A 15604-nucleotide genomic window follows, 5' to 3' on the forward strand; every position below is an offset into this window, starting at 1 on the left:
CAACGCTTTTGTTGCAGAATAGGTTTGGATGATGGAATCTGATGCGTCGAAGAGTCAGATCTCTTATAGGCATGGCCGGTACAGCTGCGCCTCGAACATGATGTGGCACTTGTCGGCGGCGATTGGTCGTGGGTGGCTGCGGTTGGTGCTGCGGCGTTACGGGATGAAGAAATTGGAGATGCAGATGATGCACGCCCAATTCCATATAACCAATCCTCCGCCCATCTACAATGGCGTCTACGCGGGCTTTCTGACCAGTCGCCTGTGGACCAACTTTCGGAGGAAATCCAATAAAAAATCATCCACTTACACACTTACACGTGTCGACGTGCCAAAAACTTTTTTCATATATTCATACGTACTTAAAAATAAATAATACAAAAATTTTACAATCTTATACATAATACAGTGTTGCAAAAATCGCACGCCTAGGCACCGATTAGGTGCTAGGCGGCCCCCGACCGCCGCAAGAAAGATCGGAATCGATATCCTTCGCGACCGCCTAGCCAGCCAAATCGCCGATTTTTTTTATTTTTTTTTTTTAGAATTTTGGGTTTAAAACTTTGTCGGAGCACAACTTTTGACTCGATTGTACGTTTTGAACAATTTTTTTTTTAAATAGTGTATTTTTTCGAGTTCTACCCACCATAAATGATCAAAGACGATTTGGCCCACTAATTTCTCAAAAAAAAATACTTCTTTAGCTCTTAGTTTTAGTTTTTTTATGTATTTAGATGATTTAAACAATCTTTTGAACAATTTTACAACCACTTATGTAAATAGTTTTTAAGAAATAACTATGGAACCTTATGTTTTATTAATGAATTTTGATAATTTTTAATTTTTAATTTTTTTAATTAAAAATAAAAATAAAAAATAAAAAATCGACGCCTAGGCGCCTAACGTGTTTTGCAACATTGCATAATACAATCAATATTGTTCGGCTAACAAGATAAAATTTTGTTATATCAGCTTTGCAAAGCTCAAAATGTCTCAAACAATGAGACAAGTAGTAATATGTAAGTAATGCATTATTGTAGCACAAGGACATAAAGAATAACTAACTTCTGTTTGCACATGCAACAGCTTCTTCATGCAAACTGCTATAAAATGAGCTCAACTTAGTTATAGCAAGTGCATTTCCAAAGAGCGATGCTCTCGTGGATTTTGTAATGTCCACTTCAACATAATCGCCTACTTTGGGATTCCGCTTCCCATTATTGTCAACGTTGTCTGGGATAGGTAGGTTAGTGAAGGAAACCCGGTGGCCTCTATCGCTCTTGCCAATGAGCTCTGTGTCGGGAGCTCTTCTATTGGGGCCTTCAACTAACACAAGTTGGACAGTGCCAACTTTGGAGTCGTAGCACTGACCTGTACTCTCCCGGAAAGTTTCAATGAGTTCTGTGAGCCTTCTCTGCTTTACATCATCAGGAACATCGTCCACGTATTTTCTATGGGCATGTGTTTTCTCCCTCATGCTGTAGGCAAACATATATGCCATGTCATAGCCAACCGCCTTTATGAGGCTAACTGTGTCTCTGTGTTCCTCCTCTGTCTCTCCACAAAACCCTGTGCAAAGAAGGTAAAAGTAAAAGCAAAATTAGAAATTGTCAGAGCCTTACACTGGGTTTCAAAAGGAAATGGAGGTGAATGAAGACACACAAGGAGATCAATGAAGGTACATCCTATGCATGAAGAGCTTTGGGCAATTATGACAATGTAACACCTCCACCAAGAAGACCATACATATCTTGTGTTTTAAGTGAAAATCTTACCACATATGAAAAGCAATGTTGTGCAAAAATCTTACCACATATGAAATCACTGCTTATGCCCATGTCAGGAATAATATCCCTTATCTTTTGCACAAGATCTAGGTATGCTTCACGGGTATATCCCCGTCGCATCCTTTCAAGTACTATGCTGTTCCCCGATTGTGCCGGCAAATGAATGCTCTTGCAGATATTGTATCTATCTCGCATAACATACAGTAACTCATCTGGAAAATCTTTTGGGTGTGGAGACGTGTATCTAAACCGCATCTCAGGGAACTCTACTGCAAGTCTATCCAGAAGATCAGCAAAACGTAAACCAACATATTTTACTTTACATGTGCTGGAAAATCCTTCACTAAGCTTCCAGTTGGGTCCCAGTTCAACCTCCTCTTCAATCCCAGATGTGTCATTATAGCTATTTACATTTTGACCAAGAAGTGTTACCTCTTTTACACCTTCTTTCCAAAGCTCTCCAACTTCTTTCACAATTGATTCCACAGGACGAGATCGCTCTCTACCTCTCGTGAAAGGTACAATACAAAATGAGCACATATTATTGCAACCTCTCATGACAGAGACAAAAGCACTGATCGAATTTTTAGAAATGCGCACAGGAGTAATATCAGCATAAGTTTCTTCAAGTGAAAGGAGAGTGTTGATCCCCTTCTGACCATAATCAACCTCTTCTAACAGTCGAGGCAGATCCCTATAAGCATCAGGTCCACAAACTACATCAACCATCTTTTCTGCATCTAATATTTTGTCCTTCAACCTCTCAGCCATACAACCCAGAACAACTATTTTTGGAGGATGCAAGGACTGTGACCTTCCAATGGAAACATTCCTCTTCCACTGCCTCTTCAGAAACCAAAAATAGTTAAGCCTCTGCCAAACCTTTTGCTCTGCATTGTCCCTTATAGCACAAGTATTTATAAATATAATCTCCGCATTCTCTGGAATATCCACAACTTCACCATATCCAGCTTTCTTCATTATAGATAAAACTATCTCCATATCGTTTACATTCATTTGGCAGCCATAAGTTTCATGGAATATCCGACCTCTTGGAAGAGCTTCTGATGTTGTCTCAGGACTGAGAAAGGAAACAAAAATTGGTAGTTTGAGTTGTAATTGCATTGGAATCTTATTTAGAATAAAGACAGAGTTCTTAACTATTCACACCAATTTGGAAGCCAAACAAAAACATAATTTTCACAACATTATACTTGGAAATATTGATGATAGTTTTGGGTGGTTCTCTCTTCAGTTTTCAACACAAACTATCTATTGCTAACTTTGAACTACAAACAGTACTTTCTATAATGATTTACTTTTAACATCTATTCTCACAATCTCACTTGCAAGGAGCTGATTTCTCAAGACAAAGATCAAATACTAGGATAACAGGTTAGTAAATTTGGCAGAAGAAATGAATTATGCTGCTAATACTGAACACATACTATCAGAATGAAATAGCTTAAGTTTCTGAAGTAACGTGATTTCCCAATGGCTTCCAAATTATTATGCATTATAAATAGAAGCTAAGTAACAGTAAAATTCGTATTCTGAAATAACAAAAGAAGGTGAGAAAGGAGACAACTTACTCCCCTTGAATATCGGAAGCATGGATAGTATCAGTGACGGCGGTGGGGGCGGCTTTGGGAATGAAGTGGTGGAGGCTCGGGATTTGCTCCCTGTTAGGAAGAGAAGACCGAGAGTGACATTGAGAGAAGCTTCTGGAGAATTCTAGAGAGAGCGCCGAGCTCCTTGCGGGCGGCGGCGGGTAAAGCCAGTAGACGGCGGAGGATTGAGCACGGAGGGGCTTGGAGAAAAAGAGCCTGAACTTGAAGGATGAGGAGCATCGTTTCGGCAGCCTGATGCGCAGGCTGCAGTGCGGCTGGCTCAGTATTAGCGAGAGAGAAGACGCCATTAGAGATAGAGAGGAGGTTTCGGGCTTCCCGGCACCGCCGGAGTATGTGTGGAGATATCGGTTTGTGGATGTGGCTTTGTTCAAGGGCCCGAAGTTACTTATTTGGGCTTCTGTAGTTATTTGGAAAATTGGACCGGGTAAATTTTACTTTTTGGATTCAATATTTTAAATTATGGTAAATTTAATTTTTTTTTATATACAAAATAAAATACGCAGTATTAAAATTTTATCTATATTTATTCCGAAATTCGCCAAGAACTTTGTGATCTAATGACAGATTGTAAGTTTGAACCTTTTTGTATAGACTAGTAGATTGAGAAAATAGTTATGAACACATACTAGAGTATAACATAATCAATAGTAGTAGTTATTATGAAAATATACTACATTAAATTTACAAAAATAACAGCCATTTTTGAAATATTCTTTACATATTTGTAAATTTCTCATCACCGAATATGTTTACAAACGAATGTGTTTGGTAAATAACTATTTTAGCTAATTAAATTAGGAAGAGGATTGGGGATGGAAAAATAACTTTAATATGGGGTCATCCATGATTACCTGATGACCCAGATCCAACCGTACAAACTAATATGCCCCAGGAATTGGCTGGTTCAAAAGTGGTGGGTTTGATTGACCAGGACACTGGAACATGGGATCCTCATATACTCAGGGACTTGTTTACGGATGATGATGCGAGGCGAATAAACCGGATACCTATATGCCCGGATTACCCAGATATGTGGTATTAGCAGGGAGACCCCAATGGAAATTACACGGTAAAAGGGGGATACAGGCTTGTTGTTGGAAATTATGAGCACAGGGATGGGGTTTTTTGTGATTGGCTACGTATGTGGAAGATGAAAGTGCCGCCCCGATGGAAATTATTTTTGTGGAAAGCTTTAAGTGATATTCTCCCCACCACAACTAATCTAATTACGAAAAGAGTGGAAGTTGATCCAATGTGTTCTATGTGCACTAATTATCCTGAGTGTACAATGCATGCTCTAGAATTTTGTGTCTTCTCGCAGGCAGTGTGGCGAGAATCTGCATTACCTATTATGCATGTTATGGACTTATGGCTGATTCCTTTGAGACATGGTTTCTTGAGATTATGAAAATACTCACCCCAAATCAATTTGTTATGGCAGGTGCGATTCTCTATTATATATGGCGGGCGAGGAACCAAGCAGTATGGGAACATGTTTTACCATTGCCCAAGCGGGTTTTGAGTGCTGCATCAGCTGCGTGGCAGGCATGGTCCGCGATTCACGGAGGAATGCCGGCGGCCACACCCACTGTTGCTACTGTTGCCGATCAAGGCGGGCTGCCGAAGGTTTTTGTCGACGCCGGTCATCATGCGGATGGAAGGGCAACGGCGGGAGCTATAGTGCTCTCAAACGAAGGAGAATTTATGGCATGTTTCAATATGCAGCTACCAGATTGTCTATCCCCGTTAATGGCAGAGGCGTTAGCATGTAAAGAGGCACTATCATGGTTGAAGGACAAAGGAATACTCTCAGTACAACTACATACTGATTGCCGCAATTTACAACACCATTTAACATCACAAGCCACACGGATGCGATCATATATTGGCTATATTATTGATGGATGCAGGACTATTATGTCAACCTTTAATTTATGCTCTGTTGTTTTCATTCCTAGATTAGAAAATCTTATGGCGCATTCTTTAGCGTCACATGCTTTTACTCAGACTTATTCGATGTATTGGGATTCAATCCCACCAGACTATATTGCAGCCTATCTCTAATATAATCACCTTTATGGGTGGCCTTTAAAAAAAAATTAGTAGATTTGACTAGTTGATAGCTAATTGGATTAGTATATTTGACTAGTTGATAGCATTAGCTGATTGTAAAAAAAATATTTGGTAAATTAACTATTAACTCATAACTAATTCATACAAAATGACTTTATCAAAAAACTGATCGATAAACATTTTTTTAAATTTTAGTGTTTTGGATCAATAAACTGTTACCAAAAACTTAACTAATTAAAATTCATATTGATTATTTAACCAAGTCAAACAACTAATAATGATCAAACAAGCCTGATTGATAAGCTAATTATTTTACCAAACAGGGCTATATCTCCCCTCCAATCTTCCCATCTTAAAGTGACATTATCTCATTGGATTATAGGAATGGAAGACGAGAGAAGAAAAAACATTTCCGATAACAAAATTCCAAAGTTAAGGTTTACATTATTTCCTCAAGGCATCTATAATTTTCCCGTAGAGTTCCAGCCGTGCAAAGTATACAACCCTAACGCTAAAAAAAATGGTCAGAAGAATACCAGGAGAATAAGGTTAATTATCTAATCTCTCCTTGCTAATTTCAGCATATTCAGAACATTTTCATAAACTATGAAGGTCACTGAAGCAGCAGGTACATTTTTCAGCAGGTTTGCTGTGATACCCCGGTAGAAACCTCGTACCCCCTCAAACCTGTCATCCAAACAAAAAATTCACTATTTTGTCACAAGAAGAAACTTTCAGAAGCTATAACATAGCCTGATGAAACATCCTAGTACAGAATGACAAGCTAGCACTAGTCTGTTACTCATTTGATAAAAGTTTGCATTTTGCACTATGGGATCTGCAAAATTGTAAATAGTGATTCGCTGCTACTATGAAGACCTTCAAGGCCATTGTTAACACTGCGCTAGTTCAATTCGCACATACCGGAGCTGATGATTATTTGCAAGATATTTAACTACGAAGCAGAATATAGAGTTTAATGCTGATGATAATAATTCAAGGGTGATAATGCAAAAATGCTGATTCACTATTTTGTCACAAGAAGAAACTTTCAGAAGCTATAACATAGCCTGATGAAACATCCTAGTACAGAATGACAAGCTAGCACTACTCTGTTACTCATTTGATAAAAGTTTGCATTTTGCACTATGGGATCTGCAAAATTGTAAATAGTGATTCCCTGCTACTATGAAGACCTTCAAGGCCATTGTTAACACTGCGCTAGTTCAATTTGCACATACCGGAGCTGATGATTATTTGCAAGATATTTAACTACGAAGCAGAATATAGAGTTTAATGCTGATGATAATAATTCAAGGGTGATAGCACATAAAACTTTAAAGTCTTTAAATCTTCCTCACCTTGCCGATTCCTTAACAACATGCCAGCTATCTACATATCTTGGTATTCCGGCAGTACTTGGTCGTTGCTGCAGAGGTACAGCGGTTTAGCTACTAAAGAAAAAGATGGACTAGAAGACCTAGAGAAAGGGTAGCATAACTATGTAATATTTTGCTAGTCTCAACCAAAAGAAGTAGTGTACCTGCAGACGAGCTCGTATGACCTTAAAATGTGCCACCCAACCACATTTATTGCAAAATATGGAAATAGAAAGTGGTCAATCAATAGACAATATTTAAAAAGTAATATATTACATTTAAAACAGAAGGGACTAAAAGGCAAAGGTTATAATTACAAAACTAGGTTTTTACCAATACATACCTGAAATGGGTATGTCAAAAGAATGGCAGCTAGTTTAGAAGAAGCTCCTAATATTGCATAATCAAAGGAATCCTATACAGAAAAATACAACAGAACCATAGATTAGAGCTTATGTTTCTCATAGACATTTATAGGCAGACAACCTATTCTAAATCTCAGAAAGAAAGGGCAAAACTAAACACCGATGTTGTTTTCCATGACAAAACATCCAATTTCATAAGCTAGTCAAAGAAATGATATTTAGCCAATCAAAGATTTTCCCTTACTAATGCATATTAATAGGAATAAAAGATATGCATATAGTAGCAATTCTACATCCAAAGAAACAAACAGGGATAACTTTTCAGACACACCAAGTTGTCAACAGTGCCAGATGTTCTTTCATTTTCATCAGACCTCCAGTTTACCACAACCTTACGAAGTTCCTCATATGCAGTGAACTGAATAGCACCATGGGTTACCTGCTGAAGCAAACCAGAAAGGTTTGTGAATGAAGAGGATATATCTACATTTATGTTCTAGACTGTTCACACAAAATCTGTAATAATTTCAACCATAACTTTTAGCTTTCTCATAAACACTAATGTAAAAGTAGGTCAAAACTTAAAGCAAATGTGAAGAACATAGGGGCATATCTATGGCAATGAATAAACAACAAATAGCAAAAGAAAGAAATTTCTAACCAGAAAGAGACCTGGCACAAGGCCCTTGTAAAGTGCCCTCCACCCTTCTTCTTTCATTATGGTTATTAAAGCATCTGAAATTACCAACGGAGAACAATGAACTAATAGAAGGGAGATACCAACATATATTTATACATATGTCTGTACCTCAGGGCATATGAGAGAGAGAGTTCATTTAAATAAAGGTTTTATGAAATCCTATTAATTTGTTAACTAAGAGTAGAGCCGTCAAAACGGACTTAGCCCGCCGGGTAAGCCCGCCCCGCCCCGCGAAAAGGGCGGGGCGGGCTTTGATATTCTCAACCCATATTTTGGCGGGCTTTTTTACCCGACCCGTCCAACCCGCGGGCTTTGGCGGGGGCCCGCCAAGCCCGCCAACTGTTTAATAATAAAATTATTATAATATATAAATACTATAATATATATATATATATATATATATATATATATATATAAAATATAGTAATTGAGTTTTTGGTTACAGTGAACTGTAACCAAAACAAAATATATTCATATACTCATTTTGTTTTGGTTACAGTTCACTGTAACCAAAAAAAAATTTAATTAATATATATATATATATATATATATATATATATATATAAAATCAAGTTTAAAAAAATTATTACATAGTATAAAAGATTCGTTATTGATTTATAGATTAACACATTATGTATTTGATTATTTGTTAATTATTTTTGTATTTAAAAAAATTAAAAATGCATTAACATATGTTTAAACTATCCAAATTATTTTAATATACACTTATTATATTTTTTACATTAATATAATTTTTATTTAATATTAAAATTTTTAAGATTTGGTGGGCCCCCGCCAAGGCCTGCGGGCTTAAGGCGGGGCGGGGCGGGCCGACCTCCCCTAGGCCCGTATTTTGGCGGGCTTTTTAGCCCGCCCCCGCCATATGGCGGGCCTTGGCGGGCCCCGCCCCGCCGGCCCGTTTCGACAGCTCTAACTAAGAGTCTAAATTCTAAAACCTTCCATTAATAACATCTGCTGAGTCAAAATATAGTGCAAGAATACTAAATCATACCCTGTAGCCCCACCATCTTATGTTATAGATTACCTCATTACCATCCACTAAAACATCAACCAAGTGTGAATATGATGCAAGAATACCAAATTATAAGCCTTGGAATCCATTGTATTTTACAGTCTCGCTTATGTACTTTTTATTTTACAAGCAAGGCTTGTGTTAATGGGCACCAAGCCACCAAGGTGATGCTACTTGTTCTTATGTATTCTTTTAATTTTACCAAAACTATTATGGAGTATTAATTTCATTATCCAAATGTTTGGATTAAAAGTTCATGTATAAGTCACATAGAGAAAAAATCATATTATTATTTATTAATATTATAACAAAGTTTAATTTAACGCCTATCATTCAGCCATACAGGTGAGTGTGTTAGTGTGTATGACAATTTGGGACATCCAAGAAAAAAAAAATATAACAAAATAGGGTGGACCCAGATAGTAGCAATTAGAAATCAGATATACATGGTAATAGGAACACCTTCACAGAGTAGAAAAGGCTAAATCATGGTAAACATAAAACAAACCATGAAACCCAGAGTAAGGACGACTCTGATGCAGAGGAGACTGCAGTTGCAATCTTGTCTTCACAAGCCAGATAGGATTGGTGCAAAAGCATACCTGTAAAGTCAACAGAGTAATACTCTAAAAATGATTGAAATTGCATATTGAGGACATCAACCAAAGACTGCCCAATACATTGAGATAACAATCAATTAACCAGCAGTATCAATTACAGAACTAAATCTCTGCAGGGCAAGTAGGTAACCCTTTTACTACCCCAGGCAGACAAAAAAACTGCAAAACTGTAGTATGACACCAATTTATGATATATGATGCTTGCCTAATCTCCTCTTCCTCCTCCCTCTTTCTTTCTCTTGATAAGCACATTATTAACATAGAAAACAATGACTTCCACAAAATTTCCCCAAATCAAAGTATCAAGTTCATTACTAACCAAAGCTCCTGCTTCTGCAGCTGAAGCAAGATGAAGGCCTGGGGTCAACTCCTTCCTGTCTTTCATATATCTTTGCTTTGCTTTGCTATAGCTATAAAAGAGATGATCCATTGATCAGTTATGTTAACTGTCCATGATAAGCAGCCTAACTAGCTGTCTTTCCTGAAACAACACTTGAGGCAAGCACGTGGAATACTAGCTATTTAAAGTACAAGAGCATGCTAATAACTTGAAGATAATTTAGTGATTGTAAGGATTTTACAGTAAAGAGAAAATCTACAACTGGTTTCCATGTTAGAGTAGATGCTGGGAGTACATGATTAGACAGAATAACTGCCCAGACTAATAAAGACCATTTAAGGTGAACTGAATTGCACAAGCTTGCTAGTATAAGTTCAAAAATATGAACTACATAATCTTAAAATGGTGCCAAATACTTTTATTTACGCACATGCATATACAATGACGAAGTTCATAAAAAGGTGTTCCAAATGTACATTGTTTTGTCCAAGGAGTTGTGGCATTTAGAATCTTCAAACATTTTAAATTTGTGAGGAGACTGCCTAAGATAGAACTTACAAGTAGAAATATAAGCTCCATGAAATAGTTGACCCAAGAACAGCGGGGTAAAAACCTGCATAAAGCCCTCTTATGCCCTGTAGCAAAATCGAATAAGTAACAAAGGTGTAACATCAAAATGCAAAGAAGTATGCACAGGACATAGAGGAAATTATTCCTTTAGCACAAAGTTGATAGTGATAGCAATAAAGTATTAGAAAGGAATTCACCAAATCATATAATGTGTTCCTGAAGCAAGTATACTTCTACGCCTAAACTCAATAATCAATGACAACCGCTTGCTCACTGTTGCAAACAAAGGACCTCAAACACCTTCGTACAAGTCTAAGGCATTGAAAAGGAAAAACAAAGATTCAACTCATCAAACTCTCTGTATCAACTATTCTCATTCCTAAACTTGACATCTTTCACAATTTCCTAATGTATTTTGCACATTTGTTGCATAATTAAATAATTAATACTGACCCTGCATACTAATTGCAAATATTAAATTTAATTAATCTTTTTAGCAGAAAGCAGCCAACCTCCAAGCGAGTGATGGTATATAGAGCATGAGGAGTGTTCCTGTATGCGGGAAGGATCGATGTTCGCCCGTCGTTTACTGTGATTCCATTTCACTCGGATCAAACTCAAAAATGTACAATACGAGCTCATATAATTATGCAAGATATAAATTGATGAATATGTATACAAGGAAAGAGATGCAGAATGAATCATACCTTGGAACCTGGTACGGACGACATCAAGGGGATGAGAAAATGTGGCGGTGGCGAGCCCCGCGACGGCGCCGGCTGTGGCGTTCTCCCACTGCCAGTCAACCGACCGCAAAGCAGGCATTTTTGAATTAGTAGTATGCTCCGTCAGCAGCTTTCCCCATTAACTCTATCAAGTTTCGAATCAAAATTGACGAGAAGAAGACGTCTACGACATCGTATCAAGCTACCAATTAAACCAGCACGCAACGATTTATGGATTTACTCTATAATTTCATCGTTATCAGAGATTATTATTAATAATTTATTTCACTAATTTTCAGGATTTTTCAAGGAAAAAATTATTACTCTGTTATTATTTTTCATTAATGATGATTATAATACTGCAAACTGCAAAGTACCTGGTTTATATATGCAAAAAAAGAAACAAGAAGAAACAAAATAAGCTAAATTAATCACTTTTTTTTTAACCAGCTAAATTGATCACTTTGTAATCATCAAAACAAAATTTCTTAAATCTTAACATTCTCCTTTTTGTAATTTTAATGAAGGATAGAGACGGTGAGATCCATCTTTTGAAAACATGCTATAAGATATAAACTAATTGGTGACATGTTAATTTGTGTTTAGGCATTTTTGAATATAGAAATTGCAACCAAATTTTATTTGTTGACATGATGAGTAAGGATGACTACAATTTGATTTGAATTGAATCGGACACTGTAATAACCGATCCAAAATTAGAACCGTAGGGACAATTCCAATTATGATTTAGAATCAAAAACCAAAAGGTTTCGATTTTGGTTTCGGTTCTGGTTCGAGACTAGTCAGTTCCGATTCCGAACTAGAAAAATAAATAAATAAAAAATTATTATTATTGAATTTGGATTATTTTAAAAATAGAAAACAGAATTTACTAAAAAAAAAAAAATCAAATCGGAACCTTTCTAAAAGGTTATGGTTTCGGTTTATCATTTTCTAAAACTATGAATCCGCGGTTTGGAATTGAATCCAAAGCATGGTTATATCTAGTGACGAGGGATTATACGAGACCCTAGCTGACAATTGAACATAAAGAGGTAAAAGTCAATAGATTGTTTTCACTATGAACCAAACATAAAAAAATTGTAATTTTAGATGGGATTGCTCTTAGGCCATCTCCAACCCATAACACCAAATTTTATTTCTTATAAATTAAGAATTTATATTATCTTTAAATATTTTAATATAAAATATAATATAATTATAATGCAAATATTATATTAATTTTGTTTAAAGTAATTTTAGATTTAATTTACTTTAATTTTATTAAATTTATGTTTTATATAGTTTCATTTTTAATTATTCAATGTTGAATATTAGTCTTGTTTTAAGTGTGTTGATGGAATTTTCCAAATGATATAATTTATCTTTAATAATATAAAATTTATAAATAAAAACAAAGTGAGTTTGTGAATAAAAAACAACACCAATTTGGTGTGAGATGAACAGTGCAGTGCCAAATTTGGTGTTGCACGGTTCATCTCACACCAAATATTTGGTGGGATGCCGTGTCTTTTGGAGTTCATTTGTTCTATTTTTTTACCATTTTAGTGATTTGGTGTGTCCCTTAGAGATGGTCTTTAATGCCCTATTTTGATAGTGTATTTTGCTGCAACAAATATTCTTTGAAATTAAATGAATTTCAACACCTTCCCATCATGCACAAAATAGTTGTACCCTATAGTTCCTGGTGCAAGATGAGGGATACAGATAGACAGGAATGCTTAAAAAGAAGATGAAAATTGATAAATACACAAATTTTTGTGTTGTTCACAAAGAAGATTTGGTCATATCAGTAATGGTTGATCTTCCTGCAATTCTTCCGGATTTCTCCACTGAAGCCAGTAAGAGGAGAGATGTTTCCCATCTTAACCATGGACTTGGCAAAGTGCTGGAAGAAAAGCTCACTGTTCTCAGCATAAGCTTTCACCAATTGCAGTGATGCTGCACTCTTGGTCACCAGAACCTGGTCAGAGTTCAGCAGCCCTTTGTATGCCAACAAGTTCTTGAAGTAGGAATTGTCAAATCTTGTGGGGGTGACAAAATCCAGGTGGAACAGGGTTTGGTCTCCCCCAGATTTTGGGCACCTTGTGCGCAGCTCAGCAGCATATGATTGGTCCAGGGTGTAGTCTGGCAAGCTGTTTCCTGTTTGGTTGTATAGCCTCTGCCTGAAGCTTACACACCTTGCATTCCCAATTGTGTGACTCCCTGCACAACAATTTGTATACGTTAGGTTCGGTTTTCGTTTTTGAGTGATGGAGATTGACTGGCTCAAACAAAAAAGACTGAGGGGGTCGATCTTGAATTGTAACCTTACTGTTACTGAGTCAACAACCTGATTAACTGGGTTGGGTTATTAATTACCTCTTTAACTTCCGTTTCTAGTAACAGTTGATGAAAATTTAGTTAATATTATTACCAGATAATGCAACAAGATCAACAAGATCAAGGCCTTGAAGTTTGAATTTTGTGAGGATGGTTTGGAATGTGTTGTTTGGAGCTGGAATGTTGTTGTTAGAGCCACTCAAGCTGTTCCCTCTGGAGTCTCTCCTGCCTAATGGAACCTCCCAGTTTGGTCCACCAGCCTATTTAAACAACCAAAAATACGCGATCACCTTGTAGGCCAGTGACATAACTACGAGAGTCTTTATAAGGGATCTCGAGATTGTTACCAGAACCGTGGAATCCCGGGCAGCAAGTGCTAGGATGTCAGCACAAGAAACAGTGTGAGGGCATTCCGCCTCCAGTGCCGCTTTAATCTCATCAATGACTTCAAATCCACGAGCAGAGTTTCTGTTCGGGTTAGATCTCTTCTCACTGCTTATGCTCCCACTGCTGTCCAGCAGTATAGATGCATCACACCCCTGCGTTACATAAATGTGCAGTCTAACTATTAGCTTAGATTTTTAGTTAAAACGGAACCTGTCAAGAATAACTGGCTCGCACACGTGAGGGGGCTCATTGAACATATAAAGAGGACATGCTTCAATTTGGCAGACAATGAAAGCTGAGAAGTGTGCATGTGACAGGTAAACCGACACAAGAACTAGTAAGTTTAGTACCTTGACAAAGCAATCGTGGAAATGGAGCCTCAACAAAGAAGCGGCCATTCGGGGCTCTTTAGCGACAGCCTTGGCAACGACGGACTCAACAATTTCTTGTGCCCTTGGGCACGACCGGTCGTAAAATTGAGGATATAGATAACCACCATAGCTCTTGCTGCACAGACACAATTGTGCAGAGTAAAGCAAGGCAATGGCCATGAAGAAACAGCTGACAAACTTAGCCATTGTTAAAGCTGTTGTGCTGAGGATTAGTGTGTTTGATGGAAATGAGAGATGGGTTGAGACAGTATATATAGAGTTGAATTAGAAGAGGGCCTACACAGAATAAATGAATAATGGAGTTGGTAGCGGTTTTAGTTATGGTAAAGTAGCTTTCCAAATTCCAATCATAATGTTAACATATTGTTTTCAGTTTCCATGCTGATTGCTAGATTCTCCATTCACTGTAAAGTATAACAATTATATATGTTATTACTATTCCCAAAATGTTGAATCCCAACCCGACAAAGTATATGGGAGGATGTAAATCTCCCCTTATACTCCCTCACTTTGAGAGGTTGCTCCCGCACTAGACTCGATCACGGGTCATTATTTTTAAACTGGAAAATCTCCTTCCATTGCCTCTGAGCAACGCACTCGGTCAGGCATACCAGCCCGACCGCCTTTGCGAGACAGGCAGCCTAGCCTACACACCCTACCCCGGCAAGGGGTCTGGTTACTGTCCCTCCAACTTACTGGATAACGCAGTCACTCTGCAGACTCCGAGTATTAGAGCATAATCCTGACTGGGTACCCTAGACGGGATATCTATCAATATTAATTAGACATGGGATATTGTATTATCATAATCAAATTAGTGGAAGTGGAGTTTGGTTGGATCAACCACATTTTGTTATTGCTTTGTGTTTAAGCTACTGCTGGAAATGGACAAACATGCAGGTTTGCAGATAAGAAGAAGTAGAAACAAAAATAGTATTCTAGGGGTAGAAATCACATGCTTTGTTGACAAAGGATTCATATTGTAGTAAATATAAGTATGTTTAAATTACTAACTTTAAGATGCCAACGTGGAAAGTTAGTATTTTTTTTTATATAACTACAAATTTACTAGACAGTTAACTACCACTTCACATAGAAACCAATTCTGTCAAATAATATTATAAATTTTTTCAACCAGTCAACCAGGACTACACATGAAAATTAATCTTATCGAATAGAGTCACTGATTTTTTTTAACCAATTAACTAGAACTACATAGGGATAACTAATACTGTGAGATAAGATCTCAAAGAGTGACA

General features: G+C 37.1%; 3 protein-coding genes across 4 annotated transcripts; all 3 read right to left on the reverse strand.

Moving 5' to 3' along the window:
* Window positions 1-943: 943 nt before the first annotated feature.
* On the reverse strand, window positions 944-3795 carry LOC109167580 (CDK5RAP1-like protein). Its single transcript, XM_019316619.1, has 3 exons — window positions 3380-3795; window positions 1811-2868; window positions 944-1569 (listed from the first exon to the last, which is right to left on the reverse strand). Exons 1-3 carry the CDS (start codon window positions 3703-3705, stop codon window positions 1061-1063), a joined length of 1893 nt encoding a protein of 630 aa, XP_019172164.1. The 5' UTR covers window positions 3706-3795; the 3' UTR covers window positions 944-1060.
* Window positions 3796-5885: 2090 nt separating this feature from the next.
* Window positions 5886-11540, reverse strand: LOC109167586 (folate transporter 1, chloroplastic). Of its 2 annotated transcripts, none has more exons than XM_019316626.1 (11): window positions 11206-11540; window positions 11011-11087; window positions 10487-10563; window positions 9908-9998; window positions 9477-9570; window positions 7897-7970; window positions 7567-7674; window positions 7214-7285; window positions 7035-7055; window positions 6853-6920; window positions 5886-6178 (listed from the first exon to the last, which is right to left on the reverse strand). In XM_019316626.1, the coding sequence occupies exons 1-11, from the start codon at window positions 11321-11323 to the stop codon at window positions 6049-6051; spliced, it is 930 nt and encodes a 309-aa protein (XP_019172171.1). In that variant the 5' UTR covers window positions 11324-11540; the 3' UTR covers window positions 5886-6048. The 2 variants fall into 2 exon arrangements, with proteins under 2 accessions (XP_019172171.1, XP_019172170.1); XM_019316625.1 differs by having other exon boundaries at window positions 7567-7677.
* Window positions 11541-12848: 1308 nt separating this feature from the next.
* On the reverse strand, window positions 12849-14714 carry LOC109167585 (peroxidase 72). Its single transcript, XM_019316624.1, has 4 exons — window positions 14304-14714; window positions 13914-14105; window positions 13661-13826; window positions 12849-13449 (listed from the first exon to the last, which is right to left on the reverse strand). Exons 1-4 carry the CDS (start codon window positions 14529-14531, stop codon window positions 13034-13036), a joined length of 1002 nt encoding a protein of 333 aa, XP_019172169.1. The 5' UTR covers window positions 14532-14714; the 3' UTR covers window positions 12849-13033.
* Between the last annotated feature and the right edge of the window lie 890 nt (window positions 14715-15604).

The sequence above is a fragment of the Ipomoea nil genome, unplaced genomic scaffold, assembly GCF_001879475.1.
Source record: "Ipomoea nil cultivar Tokyo-kokei standard unplaced genomic scaffold, Asagao_1.1 scaffold3169, whole genome shotgun sequence".
Classification (NCBI taxonomy): domain Eukaryota; kingdom Viridiplantae; phylum Streptophyta; class Magnoliopsida; order Solanales; family Convolvulaceae; genus Ipomoea; species Ipomoea nil.